General features: G+C 52.9%; 9 protein-coding genes across 9 annotated transcripts; 1 reads left to right on the forward strand and 8 right to left on the reverse strand.

Annotated features, from left to right (window-relative positions):
* Positions 1-37: 37 nt before the first annotated feature.
* M421DRAFT_100555 (glycoside hydrolase family 5 protein) lies at positions 38-1,209 on the forward strand (the record flags this gene model as incomplete). The annotated part of the gene is made up of 2 exons (XM_033586538.1): positions 38-170; positions 218-1,209. 2 exons carry the CDS (start codon positions 38-40, stop codon positions 1,207-1,209), a joined length of 1,125 nt encoding a protein of 374 aa, XP_033449709.1.
* Positions 1,210-2,596: 1,387 nt separating this feature from the next.
* M421DRAFT_419990 (uncharacterized protein) lies at positions 2,597-4,981 on the reverse strand. Its single transcript, XM_033592320.1, has 2 exons — positions 3,708-4,981; positions 2,597-3,658 (listed from the first exon to the last, which is right to left on the reverse strand). The coding sequence occupies exons 1-2, from the start codon at positions 4,631-4,633 to the stop codon at positions 2,743-2,745; spliced, it is 1,842 nt and encodes a 613-aa protein (XP_033449710.1). The 5' UTR covers positions 4,634-4,981; the 3' UTR covers positions 2,597-2,742.
* Positions 4,726-5,104, reverse strand: M421DRAFT_139271 (uncharacterized protein). The gene has a single exon (XM_033587454.1). It carries the CDS (start codon positions 5,029-5,031, stop codon positions 4,819-4,821), a length of 213 nt encoding a protein of 70 aa, XP_033449711.1. The 5' UTR covers positions 5,032-5,104; the 3' UTR covers positions 4,726-4,818.
* Positions 5,105-5,379: 275 nt separating this feature from the next.
* Positions 5,380-7,426, reverse strand: M421DRAFT_419991 (uncharacterized protein). The gene has a single exon (XM_033592321.1). It carries the CDS (start codon positions 7,070-7,072, stop codon positions 5,858-5,860), a length of 1,215 nt encoding a protein of 404 aa, XP_033449712.1. The 5' UTR covers positions 7,073-7,426; the 3' UTR covers positions 5,380-5,857.
* A 2,633-nt stretch (positions 7,427-10,059) lies between these two features.
* M421DRAFT_419993 (uncharacterized protein) lies at positions 10,060-11,515 on the reverse strand. Its single transcript, XM_033592322.1, has one exon. The coding sequence runs from the start codon at positions 11,492-11,494 to the stop codon at positions 10,298-10,300; it is 1,197 nt and encodes a 398-aa protein (XP_033449713.1). The 5' UTR covers positions 11,495-11,515; the 3' UTR covers positions 10,060-10,297.
* An 834-nt stretch (positions 11,516-12,349) lies between these two features.
* Positions 12,350-14,848, reverse strand: M421DRAFT_100559 (uncharacterized protein; the record flags this gene model as incomplete). Its single annotated transcript, XM_033586539.1, has 3 exons — positions 12,350-12,453; positions 12,513-12,874; positions 14,778-14,848. The coding sequence occupies 3 exons, from the start codon at positions 14,846-14,848 to the stop codon at positions 12,350-12,352; spliced, it is 537 nt and encodes a 178-aa protein (XP_033449714.1).
* Positions 14,849-15,293: 445 nt separating this feature from the next.
* M421DRAFT_61076 (Na(+)/H(+) antiporter 1) lies at positions 15,294-17,289 on the reverse strand (the record flags this gene model as incomplete). Its single annotated transcript, XM_033595841.1, has 4 exons — positions 15,294-16,341; positions 16,400-16,968; positions 17,016-17,191; positions 17,241-17,289. The coding sequence occupies 4 exons, from the start codon at positions 17,287-17,289 to the stop codon at positions 15,294-15,296; spliced, it is 1,842 nt and encodes a 613-aa protein (XP_033449715.1).
* A 1,236-nt stretch (positions 17,290-18,525) lies between these two features.
* Positions 18,526-20,321, reverse strand: M421DRAFT_4601 (rab proteins geranylgeranyltransferase component A; the record flags this gene model as incomplete). The annotated part of the gene is made up of 4 exons (XM_033594687.1): positions 18,526-18,854; positions 19,028-20,020; positions 20,071-20,189; positions 20,248-20,321. The coding sequence occupies 4 exons, from the start codon at positions 20,319-20,321 to the stop codon at positions 18,526-18,528; spliced, it is 1,515 nt and encodes a 504-aa protein (XP_033449716.1).
* A 1,138-nt stretch (positions 20,322-21,459) lies between these two features.
* M421DRAFT_4602 (argininosuccinate lyase) lies at positions 21,460-22,939 on the reverse strand (the record flags this gene model as incomplete). Its single annotated transcript, XM_033594688.1, has 2 exons — positions 21,460-22,799; positions 22,885-22,939. 2 exons carry the CDS (start codon positions 22,937-22,939, stop codon positions 21,460-21,462), a joined length of 1,395 nt encoding a protein of 464 aa, XP_033449717.1.
* Positions 22,940-23,087: the final 148 nt, after the last annotated feature.

The raw sequence follows: 23,087 nt of genomic DNA on the forward strand, positions 1-23,087 counted from the left end.
TTTGGGCATCATTCTAAGGTCGAACAACACAACAGCCATGAAGCTTGCAATGATCCTCTCCATCGTGGCCGCAGTGGCGGCGCTACCAGCGGCGAAAGACGACCTTGCTGCTCAGGCACCGTATTCGAAGGCCGATGGCCTCAAGTTCAACATCGATGGTGTCACAAAGTGTAAGTTGATAACTGAAAAGCTAAAATTCTCAACTGACTTTGCTCAGACTATGCCGGCACCAACAGCTACTGGATGCCCTTCCTCACCAACAACAACGATATCAATGTTATAATGGGTCACTTGAAATCCTCAGGGCATAAGGTCCTTCGCGTCTGGGGCTTCAACGATGTGACATCTATCCCCGGCTCAGGCACAGTTTACTTCCAGTCCTTCTCTGGTTCCACCGCAACCATCAACACTGGCGCGAACGGCCTGCAGCGTCTCGATGCCGTTGTCAAGGCAGCTGAGAACAATGGCATCAAGCTCATCATCAACTTCGTGAACAACTGGACCGATTATGGAGGCATGGCAGCCTACTTCTCAGCCTGTGGCGTCAGTAGCAACGCCCAATGGTACCAGTCCACCAAGTGCCAGGCCATGTATCAAGCCTACGTCAAGGCCGTCGTCTCACGCTACCGTACTTCCGCCGGTGTTTTCGCTTGGGAGCTCGCCAACGAACCCCGCTGCAACGGCTGCGCCACCTCAGTCTTGACGAATTGGATCCGCAACTCCTCCAACTACGTCCGCTCTCTCGATTCCGACCACATGGTCGCAATTGGCGACGAGGGCTTTGGTCTCTCTGGTGATGGCTCGTACCCCTACCAGTTTACCGAGGGTCTCGACTTTGCTGCCAATCTCGCCCTTCCCAACATCAACTTCGGTACGTTCCACTTGTATCCCAAGTCTTGGGGCACCACAAACGACTGGGGTAATGCATGGATTACTGCACACGCGGCGGCCTGCAAGAAGGCTAATAAGCCTTGCTTGCTGGAAGAGTATGGTGTCGATACTGCTTCTGATCACTGCCCGGTTGAGAGCCAGTGGCAGACCACAGCTCTGGGCTTGAAGAACGATGGACTGGCTGCGGATTTATTTTGGCAGCTGGGCGACACTGTGCCTAGCACTGGGCAGCAGACGTCTAATGATGGAAATACCATCTACTACAACACTACGGATTGGACGTGTCTGGTTACGGATCACATCAAGAAGATTGGTTGAGTCATGTTTATACTCAGTAGCCAGTCATGAGCATTTTGAGATAGCTGAATTGCATCGCAAAAGCAGTGTGTTTGCAAATGCAAATCTTCTACCGTGCTCAAGCTTGATGAGAGAGACACATAAATGATGTACGCACTTTCCGATGTCTCACGTGCTTGTCCCGCTCATTTCCACATGCTCTCCGCGTAGGCAAAGCGCTTGCTAGCTAGCTTGTATAGGTCAGCCTTTGCTTTCACTAAACGTTCAAATTTGTTCTCGCATAGTACTCAACGGACAATCCGTATCTTCATACTTACTGACAATATTGTGCTCATATGACAGCGTAGTACTAAGTTAGTCGCTAAGTTGGCTGTGCATGACGCGTTGATCGACCTCATTTCATCGATTCTGAGCTGATCGGTCAAGCGAGCACATGCACGTAAACCCAGGTGTGATGTTTCTAACATATGCACGGGTGATACTGGCGGATCTTTGTCAGTAGAAGGCAGTATGCGTGCAGTGATCCTCGTCATTGGAATGATACGGCCGTACCTTCGTACTCGCCTTCCTGTAGGACTTGTATGATTATCCTCGAACAACCGGAGGTGGGGACGGCCTGTAATTAGGTGACGCTCATCGCGACTGACGAGCCGATAGACCTAGTCGTTCAGTTCGGTGCTGTTGGAGGATAGGAAGGCTCTGAGCACATCTACCAACCTGAATGGAGATTTTGTAGCTTGTTGCGCACTTCCGTACCAGTCGTGTCAGTATTGAAACGCCGACTAGGCGCGGCTTTCCCGAGCTATTCGCGAAAGATCCACTCACTCGATAGCTGGTCCCCCTCGCCCGCCCTCTTCACCCAGTCGTTCTAATACCGAATTGGCCTTAGAATAGATATGGCGCCTTCGTACAACTTGGTGATCTCGTGCCTGGGTGCTTGACTGATTAATACAGACTGCACCAATCAAAACCACGAGTGTCCATGATTTTCTCTAACAAAAATTGGCGGAAGCGCCAGGGAACTTATCACAACTTACCCTTGACTTGTATGTTGTTATTGCCGTAATGAATGTAGTCCTGCTTTCTAACTTGCTGATCTAGATACATGACAACGCAATGCCATTAAGCCGTGCAAGGGAATGGCGCGAATAACTGCCTTGTCGTAAAGGCCATGTCTACAATACTGCGCAACAATGTGACCAGAAATGCTGGATGGCATAAGGGAGCATGGAGATCTGTACATCAGCACATGCTCGCCTCGTGAGCAACCAGCCGTAATGTAGTCCTGTAGAGCAGCCGTTCTTGTGTCGCCTTGCGATCGGCCAACTCACGCCACAGCTCCTGCGTCAGTTGTAAATTTGCTGTCAGATCCATCATCCGTGCGCTGATACAATGCCAGTAAATAGAATGGAGAAGAGAGTGTATTTATGCCGGCCATAATTGACCAGAACTGCCAAGCTACCCAAAGCTAAATCAAGTGAGGCGCTGGTTGTATGAATGCAACGCCATCGCTATGCAATACTGCCAATACATCATTTCCTTGTCGTCGCCTGTTCAGTGCAGCCTCTGCCTCTTGCCTGCCGGCTCAGCGCTGATTTCTACAGCTGTGCTCTTGTTTGGCGTCCTCCTGTTCACGGCCGACTTAACTTCATCGACAGTGGCTGACCTCGAATGCTTCTTGTTCGTCTTACCTTTCCTCAGGCTTGTCGGTGCCTCGATAGTGAGTGAGAAGATCTCACGCTCTGGTCTGCCCCGTCCGTTTCGACGTGAGCGGCTAGGCTCATCCTCGCTCTCACTCTCGCCTGTTGTGTCTGTCACAGCCTTGGCTTGTGATCGAGTGGCGCGCTTACTCTCTGGTATGGTGATACCATTGGCAGTCTTGCCAGCCTTGTCCTTCTTCGTATCTTCGTCACCTTGTCCCTCGATAGCTTCTGTGTAATTCCAGATCAAGCTCAGCTCCCCTCTTGCTACCGCGGTAAGCCAGACACTACTGAGCACTCCAGGTACAAGGTACAGGAGTGCAGGCTGTGCATGGTCCCAAATTATCATAACGCCAAGTGTAGCAAGCAAGCCGAGTACATAGCCGACCAGACTGGCCTTAAAGTATGTCTTGGGGAACGTGAATGGCACCTCCGGCTTGTTCTCGTCCTTCTTCCATAACGGCCGCCCGAGCAGTGAGTGTGTCCAGAAGTAATCACTCCAGCGTCCAGCGAGAGGAAAGTACTCTGCCTTTTCAACAGTCTCGACGCCATTTGCTGATGCAAAGCGTACACGCTTCTGGCGACGCAGGTAGAACAGGTATAGATCGAAACGTAGTGATAGACCGATGACAATGCCAGGAAGAACCACATCACCGAGACCAAGCATGGCGTGAGATGGGGCTGAGGTAGGGTCCTGTGGGTCTCCGGGACGAGGAAACATGAGCTTGATGGGTACGTCCAAGGACTTCGCTACTGTAACCATTATAGGCCTGTCAATGTGTTAGCAGCGCACTGGTGAGGAATGTATGCCAAGCTCACGTGTAAAAGACGAAGTAGATGTCGTAAAAGAACAGCGCTCCCAAGATCAGGCTCCCTGTCGCGAACGTCGTAGGGCTCATGAGTTGCAATGCGCCGTACGAGAAACCAAAGCCGAGCAAGTTTGTCAGATACCACGGCTTGTCAACGAAGTTGAAGTACGCCACAACGCAGAGTCCAGTCAGAGCACCAACGATGCCATGTGCTCCAATCTTGAACTTGGCGGCGAGTGCGCGGTGTAGATACAACTTCAGCGACCACTTCTTTGAGGGCATAGCTCGATCGCTCCACGCCACCTTCCTTGGCTTGTTGCCCAACGGCATACTTGCCAAGAACCCAGGGAAGGGAGTGCTGAGCACTTTCCTGCCTTGCGTATTGCCTGCGACGGGTATGGCCTTCTCCTCCTTACCATTGATATGATACAATGTGCCGTTAATAACGTGCCGTCGAGGGTAGATGATCGAGTGACCGATGTCCAGGACGTCTGTAACCAGCTTCGAGACGGAGAATACGCCGAAGATAGCGAAGTAGGCATTGAGGATTTTGTTCAACAGCATTGGGTCGTTCATCCACTTCAGAAGGAAGTACATCCCCGATAGCGCAATACCTGCGGATAACGGCAGCAGAATGGCGTCCTTGGGAGACAGGCCCTCCATATTGTACTCTTCCTCCTCCTCCTCATCGTCGCTTGATTCATCGTCGTCTTCGGTACCTGAGCCCTTGTGGTGTAGAGCACTGCGCTTCTTCTTCTTCGAGGGCTTTGCGGCGGTAGAAGGACGGGAGAGCGAGGCGTGCGCACCAGTGTAAATTGGGAAAAGGGCGGAGGCGATCAGGTGGAAGTACGTTGGCAGCATAGGTCGCGCCAGTGCAAACTCGTAGGCAATGCGCTTGAGGATCTGCGCCACGAGTGTGGACTCGGCGTCCGCCATGATGGCAGGTGCTTGAGGGGGCTGTCGAGGTGTCCTAGCGTAAGAGGTGCAGTGGGACGATCACAGTTGGTGTTTCAGAAAGTACCTATTAGCGGTATCTGGATTTCTCCTAGGACGCTGCTCTATTGAGCGTGTTGTGAAAGCTCGAATGTGTCTGAGTGTGGGGCGTGATGGTTGAAAGAGAGTTATATTTGTGCGAGGCTCGAAGCTGTCAAAGAACACGGTGTCCTATAGCGCGTTCTGGCGAGTCTGATGCGTGGAAGGAAAGCGAAAGTAGACGTGGGTGAAAGAAATAGAGAAAGACCAAGGTATTGAGCGAGCGTGCTTAATGGTATCCCCTGGTGCTGGTCTTGCCAAAAGTTGTGCAAGTGGGGGGAGCTTGCAAACGCAACAAACATGACGTACCCCACTTCCCTGCTGCGCCCTTGCTGCACTTTGAGTTCCTTCCCGCAGCGCGGCGCCCGTTTGCCGATCTGCACTGCAGGGACAAAAGATCTGCGCGCCCGGGCTGTCTGATTATGACAGCCACAACCTTCAAACACAATTCCAGAGTAGTGGTGGCTCAATTGTCCCGTGTTACACGAGGATGGTCGTTATATCGTGCAGCGCAACTTTGTTTGAGCTTCTTTGCCTCTCCATCATGATAGCGCGTGTCAGGGGTCCAGTTAGGTCGTGGTCGACGGCGCCGAGTACGATACGATACGGAGATGAACTAGGTCACGAAGATGGAAACGTGAGAATATAGACTCGATGCGCAATTGTTGCATTTCTGGTTGCATTGCGTGCTGTGTAATCCAAACTACTCTGCCACCGCTGATTGATTGCTGTATACGTTGCCAGCTCTGCCATGATTGCTGACGGCTCCAATATGATACCCTAAGATCGCCTGGACTGGAAGTGCATCGTGTGCGTCGTACACTCATTGTGTAAGGATATCGAACAGTAAGGAAAGAAAGGTCCGGCCCAAGGCCAAAAGAAGTAGCGAGCATCGAAGCTCCGAAACAGCAATCGAAGGTTATAGAAAAACGAAAGAGATTACAAGAAGTATGTTTTCCGTGCGCCCAGCCAGGTAACAAAGAAGAGGAAGGTCAAGACTCCGCTGGTGGTAAGGCCGGCTGCACCACAGGCATCGACTTTGATGTTTTGTAGACCGCAAGAACGCGAACGCTAAAGATAAACGCGGGAATTCAGTATGGCACAGTCGTGGTATTAGGGAACGGCGAGTCAAACTGGTGTTGAGACTCTGCTGGCAGGTACGACGAAGTCGCGCAGCAGGTCAAAGGACATACCGTCGACGTGCACCCTGGTTTGAGACTCGATAAATACATCGTGTACATTTGAGAGTGCAGCACCCTCGAATGGCGAGATCGCCGTCAGCATCTTTCCTTTTATTGGTGTGACTGCAGCAATGATGCGGTCCTTCATATCAGACGGGAAGAGACTGGATATAGGGCGTTTGTATTCGAAGTAAGATGCGGGCGAAGCTGATGACGACGAGATCGAAGGCTCCGAGGAAGACATTAACTGCGGTTGCGACGAGTACGAGGACACGTAGTAGTCGGGGTCGTCATCGTGGGGAGGGGAGTAGGGTCCAGTCATTAGCGCTGGTGCATTGTGAAATTGGAACCCCTTGGCAGTGTGAGGCTCCTCCGAGGGTGTTGATGTGAACAGGAAGGAGTCGTTAGGTCCTGCATAGTACCCTAGCACTGATGGTGTGCTACAATTGCTGGTGGACTTGGATACCGCGGCCTGAGTGTACTGGTAAATCTCTGGGAGCGCAGGCAAATCATCATCCTCTGATTCGTCCGTTGAGCTCCATGCAGAGAAGGCGCTCTGCATCGGTGGCCGAACAGGAGGAATACTGATTACTCTGGGCGCTTCCACTGGCTTCCTCGCGACCTTGTTGGGTGACTGTGGAGGAGTGCGAAGCTGGAAGGAGAAGTCCGGACATGATCGGGGTGAAATCTGGTTAGGTGACGGTGTGTAAGTTGGTATCGACTTGAGCTGTGCCTTGATGAACGATGCGAGGTTGGCAGAGTAGTTTCCCAGTGGGCCCGACGCGCCGTTGCCGGCCGATTCTCCATCCCGGGATGCTGCGACTATTGTCGACGAGCTCTTGTCTGTGGCATCAGAAGGGTGCCTTGAATGATTGACCTTAGCCGTTTGCGGCCTCGATAAGTCATGTTCCTGGTACGAACTATCGAGGTATTTCAGGTGGTCACGGGGGTCGAAAGGTTTATTTCCTCCCATGACTAGCCGGTTTTGGCGGCCGCGTCTCCGGTTACGAACAGCAGCCCTGCCCTCGGCCACCATCAATCTTGCTTCAGAAGTCGAGCATCCCAATGCCTCAACAAAGGGTACAGAATTGCTTCTCTTTCTATGAGCACTGGGTCTAAGGCTTTTGCCCCTCGGGGACGGCGAAGAGTGTCGATGCTCCATTGTATTGATTGTGTGTTGAATTGTTTGTGCTGTGTAATGCTCAGAGTCAGGCATAGGAGTCCAACGTCATCACTTCCGGATCCTGCGGCTGTGATGGCGAGTGGTGAAGTCAGTGACTTTGAGTGAGTGAATTGGCTGTTGAAGAGGTCGATGTGTTCCTGGAAGGCCTGCGGCTGAACAGTGAGAGGATGTGAAGTTGAAGAGGCCGCGAGTGGAGGGAGTGAACAGCAAGATGCTTATGGCTACAAATTCGGTCGGTACAAGCGGATCAGGCTGATAAGAGTGGGCCTTGTCCTTCTTACGAAGCGAAAAATAGAGCGGCACCACAAGCCGACAAGTTCACCTTGGTAGTGCACATGACGTTTACAAGGAGCATGGGCGAGTTCTTACACGGCCTTGGAACGGCGCGAAACCAGGAACGAACTCTTCCACCCCTGAATAGCGTGGGCTCCACCTTGCTGGATACCACTAGTCTCCACCCAGCGTTTCGTCCGTGAGCCAATCAACGGGACCAAGCCACATGCCGCTCTCGTCTGCAGCACCGCTAGGAGTAACGTCGTGGCGATTCTTGGTCGGACTCTTACCGGTGCAACGCTACTACTGGAAAATGTCGTTCGATGCCAAAATACGAGGCCGTGGAGACCCTTGACACTGCCGGCTGCTGCGCTGCTGCGCAAGCGGATCGTATCCTATCGTGTTTGCGATCTTTCACCGTCGCACTGGTGCAGCAAGCGAGGCTGAAGCTAACAGATCATCACGATCGCCGCCATCCTTGCCTTTCTCGCGTGTCTGCCTGAACAGCCCTGTCTGTTACAACCCTGGAGCCCGCCTTGCCTGCTGTGACCGTCTCAAGATCCTCACTTTGACTGGACGGTCTCCTGTCGCAGCTAAGATTGAGGTCAATCGATCAGTGCTTGTCCGCGTGTGCAGGGCCTCACTCCGCGGGCGCACAAGAGGGCCACACAATGCGATGCAACAGTACCTCCGATTGCACGCCGATGAGCGTGTTGCGGCAGGCAGCGGGACCGCCAGCATGCAGAGTCTGCAGCATCAATGAAGCACCGGCACTCGCCATGGGCTCCTGAAGGTTTGTCGGAGACACATTGCCAAATCGAGGCACTGTCACATCTGCTTGAAATGCCTATACAAAGAATCCATCGGTCCGACGACATGGTACCAAGGCGACGGTACCGAGGCTGAGATACGACGACGCCAAACTTCAAACAAAACCGTTGCTATCATTCGACCGAATGCAAGAATTCGCACCTGTAAAACTCTAAAAGCTGACTGCGTGAATGGCCTTGGCGTTACATACCTAGCTGCCGGGACGCTAGCCTGGACGACGAACTCAACGCCATGGCTGGGACGCGTCCTGAACAATAAATCTTGAGACACCTCAGCCTCAGCACTTGCCTGTACCTCAGAGTGAGACCGATTCGCAACCTTGTTATGAGCCCAACAAACCCTCCTTTGCTATGCGCCGGCTGTGATGCGGACTCACTCGCCTGGTGGCCTCCCTTCACTGGCCAAACAGTGGGCAAAGTGGACTGATGCCGCCGCTTGGGTTGGCATGACAGCTCCGCTGACTCCTGACCGCGAGTGCCTAAACGATTGCCGCAACAATGCCATGCCTGACATCATCGCAAACCTGCGGGTAAGGCGAAACACCCCACGAAAGAGCGCATTCGACGCGCAGTCTGGGGGTAGCAACCTATTGTACGAGACACAAATGCCGACTGTCAAACTTTGTCGCTCCTTCTGCCGGAAAAGGCTACAACGTTGACTGCAAAGCTCTAGGTAACTTCGTAAGCAGTGGCTTCCTGCGTTACGGTCATCTCCATGTGTTTCACCGGCCTCAGTCGCAGGCGCGTTGCTGGTCGCCACGGACACTTCCATCGATCGATCCCGCAGTCCTGCTGTGCCTCAACAACAACAACAATGATCTATTGTGGTTTCAACCCACCTTTTTGGCCTTTTCACAGCATCTTCCGCCATGCGAGCGGTTGCTTCATCGTAGGGCATACATGTTCCGTTACAGCATATCCACTTGTATTCAATGTTGATCGGAGCAAACATCGCCGGTGTCACGATACTCACCGTACCACTCATCGTGTTTCTTGCAGCGCGCTTTGCAGCAAAGAGAATCAAGGGTTTATCATGGTCGCTGGATGATGCGCTGCTAGTCCTTGCTTTAGTAAGGCTACAGTGCACGCATCTGGTGGAGTATTCTCACTCACTCTAGGTCTTCCTGTACATAGTCGTGGCAGTCTTCATCGTCTGCAAGTCTTACTTAGCGGCTGCTCGTCAAATCATGGGCTGACTCAGCAAAGCAATGACAGTTGGGCACGTAGGTTAGCATATGCGGACAGCGACGGTGGAGATATGCCGGCCTTTGGATCACAACTAGGAGCTGCCGATACAATCAGGTCACTACTGCTTCAACATTGAGCCTTTCATGACAACTACCGCAGCAATGGGAGTTGGCTTGGACATTGTTAACTGGCTGACGCCGCATGATATAGTTTGGGGTCTGCAGCTGCCCTCCGCTCACAAGCTTGCGATTACGGTGTCTTCGCCTTTAGCATAATTTCCTGGGATCATTCGATCCTGAACCATTTCCCATAATGACGTGAGGTAGGACCATCATGGTAGGCGCGTTTCGCATTGCAGACACGCTGCACGTTTCGTTCAATGGCGATTTGACCTACGGCATAGGCACGAACTTGCTTTGAGCGCTCGCTCAAATGATCACGGGAATCACTGTCGCTTGCTTACCCTGCCTGCCTCCAGCTTTCGGGAAGGTCGCATCAGCACGCGCTGCCGTAAAAAGACTTTGAGCGACACACAAAACGAGCAAGGCGGTGGCCTGCCACGAATATCAAGGCAAACCCCGATATTTGTCACAACAAGAATCGAGGTTGGAAATGTCATGCTTTCAACCGAGCGTTCGGTACCCTTGCACGACGGGCACCAAGAATCTCAGGCCCCGACATTCGAGGTAGTGTGTCCACTTACATTGCTACAACAGCAAGGGCTACTCCATCGCGATGATCCTCCTCGAACTGTCGGCTGATGTTATCTCAGAGTTTAGGGTACAAAGGCAGCACGTGCTGGAACAGACGCCTTTTTCTGATCTGGTTAGGCGCTGACATGCTCCGATGTGGCCAGCCTGAGAACATCCTCCTTCGACATTCTAGTTGCGCATCTTTCCAATTCCAGCATTTCTCACATTTTCGTGCAGTCTTCTGTGACGATAAAGCTGGACCAGCCCCCTGCTGCCAGCTGTACCACACGCTTCGTTCTTATAGCTACAACCTCCCCGAATTCTTCTTTAAACTCAACTGACCTGCCAATGCCCAGCTGACCTTCGGCTCCACAGCCGGAGGTGAACACCGCTTGCTCGCCAGTCTCATCCTTTGCTGCAACGAGGACATGACCGTACCCTACGGCAACATCATATGCTGATGCGTCTCTCCCATCGATGTGTATGTTCAAGCACTTCACGTCTTCACCCTGCAAATTATCACCCCAGATGGCAGTTTCCTTGCTCACCGAAGCATCGGTGTTGTAGTCCAGTCTATGCAACACTCCCAAATCCCCGTCTGTGCCCGGATTTGACTGGCCCCAAAGAAACAACTCTCCATCTTCACTGATCGCTGCAGTTATGTAGCCACCAGATGCTATCTTCGTCATGCGCAATTCTACCAGGTAGGGCACAGGGTCGAAGGTCAACGCTCCTGTGTACGGACGACCTAAGGTGGAAGGGTAGCGCGGGTCAGTTGTACGTGTGTAGAGTTGGCCAGATTGTGAAAGGGCTGTCGCTGTCGTTGCGTTGACCACGAGTTGGGTTGGCATGATGTCGGCCACATGGTGAATTGACTCGCTCGTTGCATAGCGACTGCCGAGATATTTGAGATGCGGCATAGTGGCGATGTTGCCATGAGCGCTCGCCTCTCTGATTTCATGTGTGCATGGAGGCAGAGAAACAAGCACCGAATCGTCTCTGCACACCCTGATCTCCCCGACTGGTGACGCGAGAAAATCCCATGTTCCGATGTCCTGCTCAAATCCAGTTTGTTCAGCTGGCGTACTGAAAATCCTGAGCCGCCGATTACAGATATAGCCGCGTACCCCATCATGCATTGTGCTGCCGAAGAAAGTCAGACGACATGTTGGGTCTGCGAGTGCCTGATTGATTATGGAATGCGGAGAAGCGAAGTCGTCCTGCTGAGCGGGGCTGAGACTTGTGCCGCTGTAGATTATGGTGCGGACTTCAGAGGTATTGGTGGTCATGTAAATTAGATCACACCATGAGGACCATAGGATCTTGATCTCTTCGCTTGTGGCGATTACTTTTGGAGTGAGGGCTTTGGAGGAAGGTTTTGCTGGGTTGATGCCGAACTGGTAGAGAGTTTGAGGCATGCCTGTGAGCCTTTCGGTGCGATTCTTTGATCTGTGGTTTGTGGTGTTTTCGGCAACGGTGTTTACAGCCTTTGATTGGCCCGCTCTACAGCACGAAGTCCTACGACGCCGCTTTGATAGTTCAGCCACTACTCAAACAGATTCAAACCTAATTGTGGCGGTGCGCGATATCGCTCGGACTCTGTAAAGACGCATCGCCCGTGCACCTGCCTGACTCAGCGCTACCGGAAGACAGGGATCCATGCATTGCTTCCCTCTCCACGGACACGTCAACACCGTCAAAGATCTGCACTTGTACGCGTTTCTACATCGTCCTCTTCGTCTTTTCTTTTCGCGCACTCTACGCAAGGGTCGCCCAAGCTTTTGAAACACTGACGGCGCTCCTTGAGACACCTCACTCCGCCGTTTTGTCGATCTTTGCGCGCGCATTGCAATGATGTCACCTACACGATACGAGACAGGGATGGCATCGATAATTCATCTCGTCTCCCTTTTTGCATCATCGAAGCCTTGATTGCTATGATCAGAGCCGGGTTGTCGGCAAGAAATACGAAGAAGGAGAAGACCCTGACAGGCACCTGGGCATTATTTATTCGATCAATCCTTTAAAGATCCCACGGGCAATTATCAACTATTGGCCGCTCGGTAAGCGCCTGATTTGTCGATGCAACTGTGTAGAAGGAAGGTTATGCTAGAAGAAACCCTAGAGGTCCCACCATAGCTCGGTTCTTGACTGCCGAGGACATTCGACTTCGGCGTTATTGGTTCTCAATCATGGCTCGATGCCCAGCCCGTCGCCCCCGCGCGCAATAGAGGTACTGCACTGGTCGTCCCGAGGCCGTGCTTCGGAAGTGGTCAGTGCCGCAACCACACCATGCCCAAGCGCTGGAAGAAAGAAAACAACGATCCCTTGGGCACCAAGCCGCCGTAGGTAGACTGCCACCAGGATGCAAAGGAGCCTATATCGACGTTGTGAGCATCGCACGGAGCTCATTCTTACATCGCTCGGCATACGCACCTTCCACAGGTCCCGGCTCTGCAAAGCCCAATGCCTCAATCGCCCAAGGCGCGATGACGACAAGGACTCCAAGCGCGATTACGGTGCACATAATTGGATGCTGGATGACGAAGCCTTCAATCTCGTTCGCAGCCTGCCATGCTTTGTTGTAGGCGTCACGGACTGCAGGACCAAGTCTGTCGTGCGCGCCTTGCAAGGCTGCGCCCAACTTCTCCAGCACCCTCTCCGCCAATTTTTCTTTCCAGCCGCATGGGCCGACAACGGTATCGAGCTCGGCTCTCAGCTCCGAACCGGCTTTCTCGGCACGCAACATGGTGTTGACAACATCTTGAGCGACTTCGTCGAGTGGGTTTTGGCGAGTGCTTTTGAGCGCTTGTTTCTCATCTGCGCATGGTCTGTCCTCCCCGGTGGCACCTGTGAAGCAGTCAACAATGGCGGCGATAAGGGTCAACATCCTGTGGTTGATGTGGTTGCGAGGCACTGTGTGCGAGGTTATGAGGTCACCAGCTGAGCGTCGTGGCTCTGCTGCGGCTTATGGCGAAGTGAAAGCGAGCGAAATCAAACGACGAGGGCGAGTCACCTATGACAGGCCGCATGTTCGGCCACAGAAGTGTGCATGAGGTTTACAGGCATTGCCATTTTCGTTGTCTGGTGTTCTTGGGATCGAACGCGTAGGCACCGTGCTACGCTGCCAGAGCAGCTCTGTCTTGCAGCCTCGCGCTGTAGAGGAGCGTTCCCCTCAGCAGTTCACAAGCCATTTACAACTGACGATTTGTAGTTGAAAATTTGAGGATATCGCAGACGCATGCGTGAATACGGCAGAAGGCCTCGGAGTAATTCCTCGCGGTAATGCTAATTCACTACCGTAGACTGTCGCCCCATGCCGTACCCATTTTGCCTGCGCGGTATCTGCTCGATTTTATCAAAGAAGATTCTACACTCAACACCGGACATCTTCTGCACTAAACACCGAGTAGCAACAACGAGCAACCAGATCTCCAACTTCATAATTGGCATGGTCTCTTCTGATGCATTCCTGGAAATCGATGTTTAATTGGACGCGGGCATTGCCGGCTCTTGCATCTTCTCAGTTAGACTCAGTCACTTCCACTACGTCGAGACCGCTGGTCAATCACTTGAATAGATCGCGATCACTATTGGATATAAGGCGTTCCCTGACGGCGATGACAACGTGTTCGGTACCGTCACCGCTGGGGCAGAAAAGTATGAGAGATCCGCCAATGAGGTCCAAGACAAACGAGCTCATTCTCTATTGGTACACAATTACAGAGCCGGCCACTCAAGTCCTATTGCTCACATACCAGGAATGTCTCGGAACAAGATTGAGCACATTTCGCAGCCTGTTCCCCAAATGCGTCAGTTGAGCCGGTACACTTGCTCCTGGATGTATTGAAGTCTGAGGACAATGTGTGTAACATACGGCTAGCTGAGATAACCGAGCGCTTGTGAAACATGCATATAAATCGTGACGCGGTGTTGCTGACACGGAGCACTTCCTCAGCTAACATAAGAGAGATAGGTCAGCAGGAACAAGTAGCTTGTGCATGTCTTACACACCGCTCGATCTTTGGAGCTCGCGACACACTGCCACCATTAGCCGTCGCTCTGATCGAACAGTTGTCAAGTGGACCTTCAGCATTCGACTGAAGTAGTCACTGGGACTGGTGTGCCAGCAGATTCTCACCGAAAGACGCGCGTGTCCAATTTATAAGGTAGCGGACGATGCTCCTGAGATTGCGACCACAGCAAGTACTTCAAACCCTTTGCAATATCCGCAAGACCAAGCAAGAACATTGAAATCCATGGTTTTCATAACTACTATCCTTGGTTTCGTCGCCTCGCAACTTGCCTTCACAGCCTATGCCGGCGACTGCAAGACATTCACTCATTATTGCGGACACACGCTCAAGAATGGTCGTGGTAAGTACTCACAATGGAGATACCCTGTGCATGTATGGCTGACAAATCGCTGTAGGCTGGTCTGGCCGCGAAATCTAAGCAAAGGTCCTTCTTGACAAATGGAATGATGGCCACTTTCCCGACGAAGCTCAAATTGACCGGAGCTTGTTCAAATGCGCCGGTCAAGGCGAGTCTCTGGTCTGGGTGAATGGTCGCCAGCCATGCGGTGGTCATTGTGAGCATTCGAAGAGCAGTGCTAGTGACTACTGCGCTTGAGGTTTGTGTCAGAGCGTTCCATCACCCCATCGCTACGTTCTGACGGCCATTTTAGCTGTATGTTTCTACAAATCGCCCAGTGAAAGCTCGTGGCTCGCTTGCGCGTAGAATGATGACGCATCCATCTCGTTGCATCGCATGTCGTCTTACTTCACACTCGTTTCTCTCGTTTTCTTACATAGATACCTAAACAATTTGACTGGCCAGTCTTAGAGCAAGTGCACCATGGTGTGATACTTGAAAGAAACCGTGATCAACTGCACCTCAGATATGCACGACAGAGTCCATTAGCTAAGCACGACCCGTTCCCCGTCCCCTCGAGCAGCCAAAGCGCCTGCCGCAAGTTCTCACATCTACAGCCTTTACGGAACCATGCAAGACGAAGGTATGACCGATTCCTCTCATACTTCAATTGATCACGAGGATAGATCCCAGGCTTAAGTCCAGTGCTACCCTTCCGTTGATTCAGACAAATCCCACTTTACTTGAAATGGCTTGACTCTCAGCCCGCCACTTGTTACTTCCTAACATGTGTCCAGGTGCGCTATGAACATAGAAACAATCGCCGCTAGTAACACATTGACCTCAGTGCTGACGCGAGGACTTGATTGCACCATCGACATCTTTATCACCGGCCCCCAACCTAACATTGTTCAAAGACCTAGGTGATCGCAACTCTCTCTCATCCAGAAACTGTATCCTCGGCCCGTCCTTCTCTTCCTCATCCTTCAGTGTATCGTCACTATCAGCCGTCAGTCTCCAAACTGGCGTTTCAGGCATCTGTCTACCTCTAGACACAGCCCTTGACCCTGGACTGGACACAGATGTATGTCCCCGACTGGTTGATATGGGCCTTGACCTGGACCTCCCATCCTCGGGTTCGTCTACGCCGTCTCGACTAATGACCCTCGAGAAGCGGTTGTGTCTGACAACACTGCGGGTTCGCGGATCAACATGACTGTTCGGCGGCAGCGCTTCGCTCACACTCCTCCTGCGCTGCACACTCGGTTCGAGCTCAACAATGGGCTCCACACCCTTCCACCTGTAGATCAGCTCCAGCGCCGGGATACTCAATCCATGGACCACAATACTGAAAAGCACGAGGAAGTACACCACCGGGCCCATGGCTCGTAACAGATCCTCTTCCTCATGCGTCTCAGCGGCATCGAGCTTCGGGAATAGATGTCGCGCGTGCTCAACATAAAACACAGCGCCTATACCAATAGGACCGAAGTACCCCATGAACAGCGCTTCTTCCCAGCTCTTGACCGTGTTAGGCATCGCCTTGTATATGACCATCATCGCAGGAATGCGCCTGAGTAGCAAGACCAGCAATCCCAAGACGAGCAAGCGACCGACTGTGATGCCCGTGATCTCGGAGTTGAACTCGGACCATGGCAGGATGGCGCCGATGTACATGAAACCGCCGAAATTGAGGAGGACATCGATGGACGAGTTGACTTCGTCGTGGCGAGCGAGAGTCTCGCGCAGATACGTGCCGTTCCAATTCATGGCTGCGCCGGCGCAGAAACATGCGAGCAGGTCGTCTAGGCCGGTGAGTCCCGTGATGCCGATTGTGAAGAGGCCGAGTGCGGTGGGATAGAGAAGAAGGGACTCGGTGTCGATCCATTTCCTACCACGACGTCAGTATTGGACTGTACGAGTAAGATGGTAGCGAGAGGGCTACGTACCGCTTCAGTGTCAATGAGACAGCGAACATACTTGCAATACCGAGCACTGCGCCTACGACTGCGCCCAGCAAGATAAAGTACAGCCAGCCTTCCACGATCCAGATTTCTACTGCTTTGCCAGCGCCGCCGCCAAGGCGGCCTACATCTGCGGATCTGCTTGCGATGCGAGAGACACCAGGCTTGAAATTGACGTCCTCTTCGGGTGCATGGCGGATGAGATAAGTAGCGAGCAGCAGGAACGGAAAGCCGAAGCCGTCGTTACTTCCCGCTTCAGCAGATATAATCTCTCGCAGTGCTCGAGGAACGTATTTGTCGGCGAAAGGGCCCTTCGCAATAGCTTGTGATAGCACGGGGTCCGTAGACGTCACCAGCGAAGCGATGACCATGGCGGTAAGTGTGGTCAGCTTGGGAATCATCAGCTTGATGCATCCTGTGGTACAAAGCCACATGATAGTCATCACAGGGATGAGGAGAAGAGCCATGTCTTTCCAGCGATGCCAGGGGTACTTGGCTGGCAGTTGGTAGCCTGCCATGACGAGTTGCACGCCGATGACGACACGAGTCACGCCCTGAAGTCCGTCAGCGATACTGATGGAAGCGTTTTGGTAAGACGGACCAGCGTGATGTGCCCTGTCTGGGCTTCGACCGCAGAGCCCCACCGTTCAGAGTCGATGAACTTCGCGGCAATGGGCCCGAGAACTATGCCTACAAGCAATGCTGGCAGAGCTTCGCCAAGGTACCATATTTGCTTGATTTTTACTGACCCGAGGCCGTACAGTATAGTAAAAGCGCCTGTTTATTATGAGCGATGAGTTCCTTGGCGAATAGTAAGGGGCCGCACCAAGTACTGCTATGACGATGTTGAGCTCGCTCAAATCGAGAGTCGGCATGGTGTTTGCTCAGCCAGAAAGGCTCTATGAGATGTGCAATCGTGAGTGGTGCAAGCGTCTTATAGAACGAGGATTGCTGCAAGATCTGACGTTCCTCGAGGTGTCCAATGTACGATTAGTGAGACCTGGAAGAAGACTCCGGAGGAAGCGAAGGACACGCAATTGCGGACCAGGTGATCATTCAAAGTAACATGGTACAGAGATGGGGTGGAGCTGGGTGTCGTACGCAATGTCTGTGGAGGTTAAGAATGCAGAAAGCCTGTTGGGACCGCTTCAGCGCAGGTTGCCTAGTTATGTACATGGCAAAGAAACGGGATGAAACGGGAGGCAAGCAGGCCTGATACAGTAGGTGCCGCCAAGCCATATCTGAAAGCGAAAGGTGAGGGATAAACTAGGTCATTCCGTCGATCTCCATAGCTCTGACATTGAAGCTGTGACAAGAGGTGGAACTCCAAGCTCCTGGTTGAGCATCAGTGAGAATATCGATATGCTAAAGCCCACAATATGGTGCGCAGAGGGCGCCTAACTGGTCAATCAGTGATTTGCTTCTCCTTCAGCCTCATGCTTGGTGAGCGGCCACGCACAATGGCGAGCACAGCGCTGCGGCCGCTATGTTTTTATGCAGCATAAATGGAGCCCTCGGTGGCTACCGGGATGGGGGTGAGTCTTGGTGTACAGGGTACTGACTTGGACTCGACTTGGCAATGTGAGCAGCACTTGCCGGTGACGTCCTGAGGTGAACACTATCCAGTCGCGTACAACGATGGCGGCTAGCTGGCTGTCGTGGACCATCTCCTCCTCAACTTCAGCCGACTGGTCTTGTGATCCTCGAACTAGGCGGTGTTGCAATCTCACATACAGCATCTACGACCCTTCAGTCAGGAGTATCTTGGTGACCACCGCAGTTGTTCAAAGAAGTTGTATCTTGGCAGGCGGCCAAGTCGCTCCGCCGCCGGGATCTCCGCCGTCCAAGCCCGCTGTGTTGCCTCAAAGTGCCGATATCCTGATGTCTGGTTCCCGTGCTTCCGATTTGTGGATGTCAGTGACTGGCAGTGAATGTGGCTGATGGATCTGCTGCGTGGCTCAGGCCGCTGTACCCGTCTCGTCATTCTTGGTCGCTGGGCAGCGGAAGGCAAAAGCTTGGCATTTACGCGTCAGTGGTCAAGCAGAAATCAGGAGTCAGAATCGTTGATGAGAAGGTGGCGGATGCCAATCACGTCTCGATGTTGTTCTGTATCACTCGTCGTCATCGTATTGCTCCCTATCCTGGAATACGAGAAAGTCCCCGCTATCTTCACCTACAATCTTCCGCCATACTTCCTTCACACCGTCGAAGATCGTGTCATCGAACGCAAGATTCATCGACGGGAATGGAAATTTGAGTACATGCTCGGTGTTTGCTACTAATGCCTCAAAGCCGGAAGAGGCATGCTGCTGGTACTGAACCGACCACAGCACATCCGGTTTGGGCGAGAATTCAACAGAAGTAAGCAGTGCATCGACAGCCTGCCTAAGCAGCTCGAAGCCCTTATCAGAGCTGAGTGAGGTTGATGCGTAGAGTATGCCTGATATATTGTTAGCCATTTGATCTCTGTAGATGTGCCAAGAAGTGCGAAGGAGTGCCGTTGTATCAGGTTGTCAGAGGAAATTATCTTCAAGTATTTCAGACAATGTAGATAAGTATTCGTAAGGTTGATCATCATAACAGTAGGCGGGATGAGGGCTGATGGAAACTTACTTTGACCGGACGGGCATTCGCCCGTGTCGCTAGAGTGGACGAAGATATGGACTGGTGGCAGCTTCTCATCAGAATCATCTAATGAAAGAGGCCCGGATGGAAAGACCACGATTGCAGACGCTGGTGCAGGCCCCTCCTCTGCAATAGGTGGGAAGAGGGGTGTGAGCGGTGATGCAACGATGGTCATTGACCGGCAGTATGAGTCTTCGTCTGCGGATGATGTGCTTCCACAGACGACCCACTTAGCAGTCACAGCTTCACCGTCTTTCAGAATAAGCTTGATGTCGCCCCCCGGGGTGGCTTCAGCGTTGGTGTTAGCCGTCAGGCCTTTTCCAAGGACGTACACACCTCCGCCAACGGCGCAAGCTCTGCACGAGACCTGGCTGATCTCGGCAAGCCCACCCCATTTTGGTATGACAGCACCAAAGCCAGCGCCAAAGACGCCAATAGACCGCAGGTGTGTCGCAATCCGTGGAAGCGCGTACTCAGTGCTGGTGTTCGACGAGTTCGATTGTGACAGAGCAAGTGCCAGCAGCGGCCCTTGCAGTGTAGTTGGGATTTTGAAGTGCTCAGACAGAAATTGTGGGAAAGGCTGGTGACGACGGTCCTCCCAGACCTCCGCCTGCTCCTCATACTCGGTGATGAAGCGCAAGAACTTCATCAGCGCTCGCTTAGCCTTGAAGTCGAGCTGGTGATCCTGGAAGACATCCTCGCGGCCGTTCGGGACCTTGACAAGCTTTCCAGTTGCGGTATCGCCGAGTGAAGCCTTGTCGTGTGTGTACACCCACCAGCTGCCGACAGCTAGGAACTCCAGCTGGCGGTAGACGCGGGACGACACAAGGTGCTGGAGCAGCGTCGACCTTGCATATATGATCTGCGGGCTGAGTGCCAAGCTGTACGCTCTCGAGAAGCCAAGCTTGCCTTTTGCATTCTCAGCATCGGTAGGCTCGGGCTTGGTGATGGTGACCTTGTCAAAGGCAGCAGTAGCTTGACCTGTGCCACGTTAGCAAACAGTCGACGCGTTCGAAAGGGGCAGACTCTACCATCGTTCACTCGCTTCGCCCACTCTTCAGCTTCCTGCAAGCTGAAAGCCGCCTCGGTGCCGCCATAATACTCGTTCTCGTCGATGTGTAGGATCTTCTTATCCGACCGCGATAAAGCTCTTCAGGTGCTGCGTCAGTCAGACTGCGCCACACCATCCACGCTTCGTGAAGACATACAAAGCGAGCAGAGACTGCTGCAGGCCGGTGCCTACAATCAGGACATCCCAGGCGGTGTTGTCGAGAGTATCCATTGTGGGTGCGCGTCGAAATACTGTCAGCTTGGTGCCGGAAAATTGGCGCGAGGACCGTGCTTAGCGTGCTGCTGACGTAACGGTCGACTGAACAAAATCTGCGGCCCACATCGAGCCGTCCATCTTCATCGCGCACGCAAAGGATTTGGGGCTATCTACGCCAAGTTCGCAATGCGGCCGCCCCTTCACTGGGTCGGAGATGTGCGTGAAAGAGGGATCTCGCCCAGTATCTACCGCTTTGGATTTTACCTGAATCTGCGGCTCGAAGTTGGCGGTACATAATGAATGTGATGTCCTTGCGTTGCGAAGCCTGAGCGACTGCGACGTCACCGTCTCGCCATCGCAGCGGCTGCTCTACTTGGACTATCTGAGCTGCTCTGGCGTCCTCAAGACCGATCTCGCGAGGCAAATCAATCGATGAAGGCAGGTCTTTGACCGTTGGACGCACTTAATTCAAGAGGAGGAATCTGGCAGTACGCGAATGCCATCAGATACAGACAAAGCACGGCTAAATGCGGGAATCTGTAAATGGAGGACACTGCTGAGGACTACACCTATACGAGATTGCCATACTGAGATACAAGCATGTGTGCTTATGACACATCTACCAACGCAGACCACACTCAAGATACCGCAGAACTTCAACACCGACGAAGAAGGATGGTACTGCCCGTCCTGTGAACAAACCGAATCACTTTACGGCTGGGTCTGCCAGAGCTATTTCTGCAACTGCTACGAGACGCAGTACTTCGACTGTGCTCACACCGTAGCTTACAAGACATTAGCCACTAAGGACTGGAGGAGTGAGGAAGTCCGAGCGATCATAAAGTCTTTTAGCAAAAGCGAAAAGTAGCATGTGGAGGACATGCCCTGTGAAGCAGAGAACCCCGCCTGCAAGCCGCAGAGTCGTGAGGCCAGCGACTATCTGCCAGAATCTTGCGACCTGATAAATCCTCTGGAGGCTACAAATACTCTGCTGAAGTGATCGACTCTGTTACCACTCGAGAGGGTATCTTTGAATTTGCTTTTGCGTTCATAGTCTATCCTAGTTTGAAAAGCGTTGTATCTCTTCGATCAAGTACCTTACCTTGATCACTTTCGTCGGAGCGTGCGTGAACTTTGATGCCGGCCGCAAGCTCTACAACGTCTTCTTCATGATCGCTATTTGCTCCAGACACGCGCTCTTGCTTGTGCCACCCGTGGCGTTCTTGAGCTCTACAGCACGCTCGTAGTCCAAGCACTCGACAACATCGTCGCCTAACCTTGAGTCAATCGCCTTCAGCTGCTCCAGGCTGAGCTTGTCCATGGGAATATCGTTATCCTCTGCTGCTGCAACTACGCGACCAGAGATGTGATGGCCCTCACGGAATGGAACGCCCTTCCTGACGAGGTAGTCTGCGAACTCAGTGGCGAGCATCTCAGGCGCAAGCGCGGCGTACATTTTCTCCTTGTTGATGGCCAACGTGGAGATCACGCCGGTGGCGATCTGGAGTGAATCACCGACGGTCTTGATGTGGTCGATCAGCGGCTCGACGGACTCCTGCAGGTCCTTGTTGTAGGTGGTGGGTAGACCCTTGATGGTCACGTAGAGACCGGCCATGTGTCCAAAAGCACGACCGCTCTTGCCACGGATGAGCTCGAGGGAGTCTGCGTTCTTTTTCTGTGGCATGAGGGAGCTTCCGGTCGAGTATGCGTCTGCGAGGCGCACGAAGCCAAATTCGAGACTCGAGTAGATGATGAGATCTTCAGCCCATCGAGACAGCTTAAGCATGAGACTCGACCCCCACTGCATTGTCTCAAAGACGAAGTCGCGATCGCCAACAGCGTTCAATGAGTTGGGAAGGAGGCCCTCGAATTCGAGCTCCTTGGCCATGGCGTGGCGGTCGATGTTGAAGGGATTGCCAGCAAGCGCACCGCAGCCCAGAGGAGAGCGGTTGACGCGCTTGATGACTTCTTGCAGGCGCTCGAGCTCCTGAGAGAATGCAGTGGCATGGCCAAGAATAAAGTGTGCCCATCGAATGGGCTGAGCCTTCTGCAGATGTGTGTAGCCGGGCATGAGAACGTCTATCTCAGCCTCCGCACGCTGGACGGAGGTCTTGATCAACTGCTTCAGGTAGCCCTCGAGTGTGAGCAGCTGGGCCCTCAGCCACAAGCGCATGTCGGTCGCGACCTGCTCGTTCCTGCTTCGCCCCGTGTGAAGCTTGCCGCCAATGTCCTTGCCAATGATCTCGCTTAACCGGCGCTCGTTGGCTGTGTGAATGTCCTCGTCGTTCGCCTTGACTTCGAAGGTGTTGTTTGCCCACTCTTCTTTGATCTGGACGAAGCCCCTCTCGATTGCAGCAAATTCGTCGGCAGTGAGAATGCCGTTGTTCTTGTTTGCGCGGGCGAATGCAATTGACCCAGCAATATCCTCTGCGTAGAAGAGACGGTCGTAAGGGAGAGACGCGTTGTACTGCTCCATCACAGGGTCAAGACCCTCTGCACCAAGATTAGTTTGCAGCTCACAGTGGTTGAGATGGAGCCCAGAAGAAGCTCAATTGACTCGATTGGCCGCAGAACTTACGTGTAAAGCGACCTCCCCAGAGCATGTTGTCGGCGACTTTCTTTTCTGAACCCATTGCTATATCCGTGTGTAGGGATAGTGAGAAAAATGAAGGAAGAGCGGTAAAAAGTGTTGTGTTGCTGCTGTGACTGTTCCCAAAAGTTCGGGAGATAGGTATGACGAGCTCCGATTCGGCGGCAGGTGTGGGGCTCGCGCTAGCGGCC

Source organism: Didymella exigua, assembly GCF_010094145.1.
Source record: "Didymella exigua CBS 183.55 unplaced genomic scaffold M421scaffold_11, whole genome shotgun sequence".
Taxonomy (NCBI): Eukaryota; Fungi; Ascomycota; class Dothideomycetes; order Pleosporales; family Didymellaceae; genus Didymella; species Didymella exigua.

What these genes read in the sequence shown, in the direction of transcription:
- M421DRAFT_419991 (XM_033592321.1), bottom strand. Translation starts at nt 7,072, where the DNA reads ATGGAGCATCGACACTCTTCGCCGTCCCCGAGGGGCAAAAGCCTTAGA.
- M421DRAFT_419990 (XM_033592320.1), bottom strand. Translation starts at nt 4,633, where the DNA reads ATGGCGGACGCCGAGTCCACACTCGTGGCGCAGATCCTCAAGCGCATT. An exon ending in ATCTACTTCGTCTTTTACAC is followed by an intron (nt 3,659 to 3,707) that starts GTGAGCTTGGCA and finishes ACACATTGACAG; the next exon opens with GCCTATAATGGTTACAGTAG.
- M421DRAFT_139271 (XM_033587454.1), bottom strand. Translation starts at nt 5,031, where the DNA reads ATGTTTGTTGCGTTTGCAAGCTCCCCCCACTTGCACAACTTTTGGCAA.
- M421DRAFT_419993 (XM_033592322.1), bottom strand. Translation starts at nt 11,494, where the DNA reads ATGCCTCAAACTCTCTACCAGTTCGGCATCAACCCAGCAAAACCTTCC.